Source organism: Sinocyclocheilus anshuiensis, unplaced genomic scaffold (genome assembly GCF_001515605.1).
Source record: "Sinocyclocheilus anshuiensis isolate Anshui unplaced genomic scaffold, SAMN03320099.WGS_v1.1 scaffold2688, whole genome shotgun sequence".
Classification (NCBI taxonomy): domain Eukaryota; kingdom Metazoa; phylum Chordata; class Actinopteri; order Cypriniformes; family Cyprinidae; genus Sinocyclocheilus; species Sinocyclocheilus anshuiensis.
This window is the reverse complement of record NW_015543988.1, coordinates 335,561-343,521: the sequence shown is the minus strand read 5'-3', so window position 1 is coordinate 343,521 and position 7,961 is coordinate 335,561. Positions and strand designations below refer to the sequence as shown.

At 42.2% G+C, this 7,961-nt stretch overlaps 1 protein-coding gene across 2 annotated transcripts in view; it reads right to left on the bottom strand.

Annotated features, from left to right (window-relative positions):
* LOC107694809 (kin of IRRE-like protein 3) overlaps window positions 1-7,961 on the bottom strand; it is a 45,040-nt gene that overhangs the window by 6,222 nt on the left and 30,857 nt on the right. Inside the window, exons 4-10 of one of the 2 annotated variants that reach the window (XM_016494494.1) lie at window positions 7,120-7,277; window positions 4,331-4,481; window positions 3,735-3,840; window positions 3,348-3,496; window positions 2,612-2,739; window positions 977-1,106; window positions 533-633 (exon numbers count right to left, since the gene is read on the bottom strand). In XM_016494494.1, coding sequence (XP_016349980.1) covers window positions 533-633; window positions 977-1,106; window positions 2,612-2,739; window positions 3,348-3,496; window positions 3,735-3,840; window positions 4,331-4,481; window positions 7,120-7,277 — 923 coding nt within the window. The remainder of the gene's footprint in view (window positions 1-532; window positions 634-976; window positions 1,107-2,611; window positions 2,740-3,347; window positions 3,497-3,734; window positions 3,841-4,330; window positions 4,482-7,119; window positions 7,278-7,961) is intronic. The other variant, XM_016494495.1, reaches the window with a different exon arrangement.

The window sequence follows — 7,961 nt, the reverse complement described above, 5'->3', positions numbered from 1 at the left end:
GTCTCGGTGCATCTCTATGCTTTACCCTTCTTCTTGATGTCTCTCCAACTTAGACCCTAATTATCCACTGAAAGGCCTTCCCACGTACAATGGGGTCGATGGGAGGTCAGTGGTGCTATGCGCTAATTGCTCGCCGTTGGAAAGGAGCCTATGGGGCCTGAGGTCTTCTCTGCAGACCCTGGCATTAGTGCAGTTCGCCTCTGCACACATGAGGGTGGAAAAGGTGAGATACAGGATCAGCCCTCTCATCACGCACTCTCTTAATAGGGGAATTGGGCTGTGTAGCTGTGCATGTGCGTATTTGTGTGGGTGTCAGATATGGAAAGAGAGAGACGGGAGCAAGGAAACAGGAGACTCGCATGAGATCTTGTTGGAGGGAGAGGGGAAGGGAGCTTCAGCATGTGATGTGCACACACCGAAAGCACCTGCTCAAGGGAAAGGCTCACAAACAAGCTTGTCAGGAATAAGGCTACACTAAGCGTCAGATACCTAGCAACCACATACATAGAGAAACAGGAGAATGTATACTTACAATCTTGTCAGGAGGAGGGCTGCTGCCCACTAGACACTCCATCTTGCCCTTGGAATGCTTGACAGCCTGTTGCGTGGCCTCAGCCGTGATGATGGGAGGGCCTGAAGTGTTTGTGTGAAAGAGAGAAATGAAGAGAAATCGACTGAATAAGGATGCTAATGAAAGCAAAGAAAATACAGAGCTGATGTTCCTTGTGTACTCAAGACCAAGTGCATGGGTCATGCACATAGAAGCTCATCAAGAAGCTCATCAATTAGGGAAGCAATTCACTGATCAGATAATTCACTTAACAGAAAAAAAATACAGCTGTTTGTTCCAAACCCTAGTAAGCTAACCAAAAACCGTGAACTCGTGTGGCTTTGAAACAGAATTTATCACGAACAAAATTGGGAAAGAACGAGGGGAGAACAAAACAAATGAGATAAAAAGACATTATTTAGTTACCATTGACAGTTAGAGTTACATCTCTCTCTGCCACACCAATCCGAGGCACGATGGCTTTACAGGTGTATGTCCCAGAATCCTCTTGTGTAACTGCCTTCAGCTGAAGGGTGTTACTATTGCTGAGCACCTGCTAAATAAAATGAACAAGAATAATCTGGTCAGATCTGCTGCTATACCAAGACATTTCTCCACAGAAGTGACCACAGATATAGGCATCAGGTAAGAGTTTGCCACAAACCACATGCCAATAATTTATTCCAACAGATTAGCACACACCAAATATAAGTATATGCTTTCTATCAAATGTCTGTATGACATTGCCTGTCTATATACGTGTTTGTAATATTGATGTTTTTCACTTCCTGTTAAAGTCGTATCTTTCTAGCCAGTTCTGGAATGAAAATCATTACAACATATCAATATTTCCACAGGATTAAGATGGGAAGATTGTGTAGAGAGGCAGTGAGTTTTTGTTCCAGACAGATCAAGCCGTGGCCCTCAGAGATGGCTATTACCATTAGCACCAGTCATCCATTTCATTGCTCGTGGCTCACACAAGAGAAAGACCAATGTCACCAATACCAAGGGGAAAGCATTGACTCCGCCTGTAATTTTGTCTGCAGCAATCTTAATTACTGTCTAAAGCGCTCCAGCCTGGGTCCTCTGAGTCAATGGCAGTGTGGAATTTTCCAGAGTGTGAGCAGATACTTGTGCTCTTTCGCCTCTGGTGCACTGGTACACACACCACGGTCACTTGTTAGAAGCCATTGATCATTAGAGCACCCTCTTCCCCTTCCCCTACTTCCCCTTCTCGACGCCACCAAACTGATTAATCCGTTTAGCACTCGCCTCGATTTTTTATTTGCCAGCACTCATCGAATTAGCCAATTAATCCATATCTTGTGGCGATGAAGTAAACGCTCTACTTGTGGATCAGATCGGGCCATACTCAGGAAGGGTAGGGTGGAGGGATGTAATCATGGCAAAATGAACTGATTATCTCATCAGAACCTTCTGGCTTTTCAGCCTTAGCCTCCCACTCACTCCCTCTCTCTATTTTTCCTTCCTCTCTCGCTTTTTGTTTGCTTTCTCAGGCTCTTTATGGAATCTGATTAAGCAGCAGCAGAGAAACACTTACAGCAGAATAGGCTGATGCATTTCACACATCTACTGGAGCTAAACTTTCATTTTAGGCTAGCAATCACTTTATCCATTTGCCAAACTCCTGTAAATGCGCCGTAAACAGAAAAGTCATCCATTAACCATCCAGCTCTGAGCAGAAAATCATTTTGTCTCTCCTGTACAGACAGGGGTTAAACTGGGATTTTGGAGATGGGTGATTCTGGTGCCAGAGATGAGATATGGCATGAACTTGTTTAATGTAATGAACCTTTTTTAAGTGAATAAACTTAATGGAGATGGAATGTGTGTATTGGATCAAATAAAAACTGGACTGGGGTAACAAAAGATTGTCAAAAAAAAAACAAGTTGTTCTGAATCACTCCAACCCAATCCTTCCATACCCTAATGAAAAGTAATATACATCTAGAACTCATAGAATGAATTCAAATAGGATTGCTGTGACAGTTGTAGATGGTGTGCCATTTTTAGGAAAAAGAGAAGAGGTTACCATACCACACTGGAGCCTTGTTTAGTCCAGGCCAGAGTGAGGGGAGGGTTGCCTGTCCATGAGCAAGTGAAAGCAGCATCCATCCCTATGTCCACTCTCTGGGGTTTCGGTTCTGTCAGCAACCTGGGACCAACTAAAAATAAAAGACATGAATTCCCATTGTGTTTTAGTACATTTCAATGGAGTATGTTTTTGCAAGCACAAAACAAAAATGAAGCCCATTACAATGTTCTCATCCCCTATTAAGAATACAAGTAGGAAATGACGGTAATTCCAAGGAATGAATGTGGGAGGTACGTATGGCTCTATATTTTCGAAGGAAAAGATGTGACCGTGTATTGTTTACTTCTTACTTGTATATGAAAATTTTTCATGCAGTGCCACGTTTACATTATTTAAGAGACTGATTATACCTAAACACCGCTGTTAGACTGTACTGAATGAAAATGTATCTTATTTAACAGACACTCCACATCTAAATCTGAATGGAGACCAAAATAAATGGCCACAACTAAAAAATGGTGAGTTACAAACTGATGTCATTTATCAAGCACTTTCTATTCAATGTTACTTATAGTACAACAAACATCTCTAAAGGATATCCTCTAGATTTTAAGGACTTTTTTCATTTCCTTCCTTGAAATTTAGGATAAAGGAGAGACATACAGATTGAACATCTCCAATTTTGCTTTAACCAATTTTATATGTTATTACGGAGGTGGATGACAGAAAAGTACTTACATTGTACATCCACCAAGGTGCTGACATTAGTACTTCCTACTGAGTTGGACACCTCACAGGACACTGGGTCTGTGAAGTAAGAGTGGTCTACGGTCACCTCCAGGCTGTCACCATTGGCCTCCGAGATAGGAACCCCACCCTTGGACCATCTGTTTGCAACATGAACATGAAAATGCATTCATTTATTTGATTCACTGGTACATTCTTTGTGATGTTTCACCCTTTACAATAACAACTATTATTAACACCAAACACTGAAGCAACTGTGCACAAAGCATTTGATCTGTAATTTATATCCAATTTGGGATTTACTCTCAAACCTAAATCTGATGGAGTGGATAATCTGGGATTATGCATTGAGTCTGTTGTGATATTAGATGTGCTTACCTGTAACCTGTGATCTCAGGGTTGGCAGAGGCAGAGCAGATGAACAACACTTTTGCTCCCTCCATCACCGTCTGAGGCTGAACAGAGAGAGTCACAGACGGAGGATCTGGAAGGAAACATGCAGGATTAGATTCACTGCAGCAATAGAGGCTTTACAAATCCTTCCCAATGACTTCACTGCCAAGCTCCAGGTGTGTAAATGTAAGTCACAATCCTTTTTGAAAATCCATTCCCCTGTCCAATTACACGTCTTTTTTACCGTAAAAAAACTTGCATATAAATAGACAATTGTACAGTGCCATGCAAATATATTTAAACCAAGTCTCACATTTACTGAATTACTAATCTTACACTGAAAAACCGCTCTCTGTGGTATTTTTAATGTGACAAAATGAATGTTTTTTTTTTTTCTAATGAGCCATACTTTTTATTTTAGGAAATAAAATTTTTAATACATTAAAATACAAAGCACTTGTCATTTTCAAGTATTTGGAATACAGAAAAAAAAACAAACAATTGGCCTTTACCTGCATAAATGAAATAAGCACCGCAAAATCTGCATCACAGAGAAAAATAAATACATAAAAACTACTCACGCTGAACACTGATGGTAACCGAAGTTTGGTGGCCTGCAGGGGCGGCTGGGTTTAGGACCCTGCAGGTGTAGGTACGTCCAGAATCGCTGTCCTCAGGCACCATGTGTAGCATGCTAACCGCTGTTTCTCTCTTTCCATCCTCCATCAAAGTCTGAAAAGACAGTGATATGGTGTGAAACTAGTTAAAAAACTGAGACAGTATCAGTGCTGGTGGAACAAATTGCTGTAGTTCTCTGAAAATAGAATGCCTCAATGAAATGTTCTGAAAATAATGTCAAAGGCGGCTCTTAACAAAACTATCCATAATTGTTACGTGTGACACCCTTTGGATTCAAATAAGACGAGACATTTGACAGACAGAATGGCTAGTGAAATGTTATTTCGCCCTAATGGTCTGTGTACTTCAGATACAAAACACACAGCTATTTCTCTCATCTTGTTATCACTGTTAAAATCACACAGACATGATAATCCTAATCTAATTGTCCTATATTTCCTGATGCAAGTCCTAATTTAATAAGGAATTCCCATATGCCCATAATCCCATTTGAGCTCAACTCTGTGCCAGCACCATAGGCTGAGCACTGCAGAGAATTAAAGCCGCCATCAGTTTAGTGAGGCAGGTGAGCATCTGTGTTTTAAGATGCTGCCGGGACCGTTCTGCCATTAGCACCTTTTCCCAAAGATCTGTCTATCAGCTCTGCCAGCTGCACGTCATCCTCGAAATCTATTTATTGTGCATGAGAAATCAATATGCCTAAGTGGGGAGAGGTGAATTGCTGCCTGCTGAATCTACAGGACAGCTTTAAAGGGTTAGTTCATCCAAAAATGAAAATTAGGCTGTTTTTTACTCACCCCCGATGCATCCTAGGTGTATATGACTTTCTTCTTTCAGACGAATCCAGTCGGAGTTATATAAAAAATTGTCTTTGATCTTTCAAGCTCTATCGTTGTACTCAGCGGGTGTTGCAGTGCTTCGGTTCAAAAGACGTGAAATAAAAAGCACCTTTCCATAAAAAAAGTGTCTCACACGGCTCCGGGGGGTGAACAAAGGCCTCCTGTAGCGAATCGATGCGTTTTTGTAAGAAAAATATCCATATTCAAAACGTAATAATCACTTGAATCTAGCTTGCGCTCACTGTTGTAAACGGAAGCAGCTCCGGGGGAATGACGTATGAAGTCAGCTTTGCGCATGCTCCGCTCAGAAGTGACTCACGCGGAGAGATCGAAACAAAACAACGGTCACTAATTAGAAGTACAAAACGAGGATTTGTAAAGAAGAATGTCGGAGGATTTCGATATAAGCCAAGAGGAGACTTGTTTTCCTTTGCTAAAGTAAGGAAACTTTGCTTCTTTTGATCCTGTAAACAAATGTTGGTTTTCACGAGACTCACCGGCGCATGCGCAAAGCTGACCTCATACGTCATTCCCCCGGAGCTGCTTCCGTTTACAACAGTGAGCGCAAGCTAGATTCAAGTGATTATTACGTTTTGAATATGGATATTTTTCTTACAAAAATGCATCGATTCGCTACAGGAGGCCTTTGTTCACCCCCCGGAGCCGTGTGAGACACTTTTTTTATGGAAAGGTGCTTTTTATTTCACGTCTTTTGAACCGAAGCACTGCAACACCCGCTGAGTACAACGATAGAGCTTGAAAGATCAAAGACAATTTTTAATATAACTCCGATTGGATTCGTCTGAAAGAAGAAAGTCATATACACCTAGGATGCATCGGGGGTGAGTAAAAAACAGCCTAATTTTCATTTTCGGGTGAACTAACCCTTTAATGGAGGATCAGGCACAGTTTTAGGTTTGAGACGATTGGAGGGGGGAAAGGCACACAGTGCTGTACTGGGGCAGGAGCATTATGGGAAGACAGTTCCCTGGAGAGCATGGGGGCGAATCAATGGCAGGTCACACGCCTAGCCTCTGACGCGGTGAAAGCATTTTTACACTAGATCGAGTGTTGACGCTGCCTGTCATCAGTCTTCCACTCACTGTCCTTTTCTTATTGCTCATCTGCTCTCTCCCACCAACTTGCCCCCCTCTGCCGTTTTCACATTCCTTCACTTTGTTCTTTGTGTCTTCATGAGGCTTTCCATCTATTTTTTTTTCTCCATCTCAAATCAAAATGGCTTTGAGTTTTCCACCTCACTCTTACACAATCTTCTCCTGTGTCCATTTTTCCCTAATCTACTTTCCGGGTTCCATCTGTCTTTCTTTCTCTCTCACTTTCCTCCTCTTCCCTCGATTCACTGCTGGCTCTTGCCCCCTTAAACGTGTCGTTTAGTGTCATTTAGCGTGGTCAGAGAGCATGACAAATGTGACACTTTCGCAGTTGCAGCCGGTTTACGCTCCACTGCACTTCCCATTGTGTTTCGGCATTGTTGTGGCTGATTTCCCCTCTCCTCTTCCACCCTATCCCTTTCTCTCTCTCTTTTTTCTCTCTCACTCCCTCTCTCCCTCCTTTGCTCTTTCTCTCTCAGTGGAAACTGTATCAAACGCTTATGCCTGTCTGAGCTTTGACATGCTCCAGTTATGCTCAAGTATTAGAGCAACAGCAAGAGTGAGAGAAAATAGAGGCACATAAGGAGGCAGCTTGCTGTAGGTTGATGAGGATGAGACGTACAGAGATTTAATTCAAGAGAGTTTTCGCAACTTTGAGTGTGCACTGTGTGATGGAACTAATGTGAAGGATAGGTAAGGGGCAAGACAGAGATCCTAAATTGTAATCAGCCATAGTGACTCTCATGCCTGCCATAAAGCCTGATGTGTCCACATTCTTACCTTTGTGTAGATGGCATCGTGCATTATCTCTCCATCTCGGTACCAGGTAATCTCTGCGGCAGGTTTGGCCCCAGATGCCCGGCATGTCAGGTTATGAGGAGTATGAGCTTTCAGGCGGACCACTGGTCCTCCCTCCACTACGGGATCTGAAGGTGGCACTGAAAAAATAAATTGTTTTTTTTTTTTACTAAAAAAAACAAGTGTCCTAATGAGCAATAGACTATTGAGTATTGTGACAACTTATATGAGAGTATATTTGCCTAGTCCTGGCATAAATTACATGTACTGTACATGTAACTCATATATAAAGCCATACCCTAACCCCTTCCTGACTGCAGTGTGGAATAATTTAATTCTGCCAGTTTTACCTATACCGAACAAGCTGGTAAATGGACAGAGAGATTGACTCACTCTAAAAAAGAGGTTAAGATAGTACTTATGCCCTTTTAACATGGCTGAGATTTGCCATTATAAGTCTATTTACAGGCACTCCGCCTCAGGCCCGTTTCATCTGAATTACTGATTTGTTCATTTGTTTGCATGCCTGTGTGCAAGCCTTGGGCAAATAGTGTCTACCACTTTTGATGTAGGTGTCCGTTTCGCAGTACGCATAGAAACGTGCAAAAAAAAAAATTCTGTGGTACTTCCGTCTGTCCTGTTCCTTTTCTCCGAACCAATTTCTGTTTTTGTATCAGAATTGTCAGAGGTCTTTTCTCTGGTATTGCCCAGGCGCTAATGGAATCCGTGTGCGAGGTGATTCTAATTTCCATGTGGAGTCCCTCGACTGCACTCCTGCCGTTGACTTCTTTGACTCTGTTGGATTGCTTTGGTCTCATCCGGCT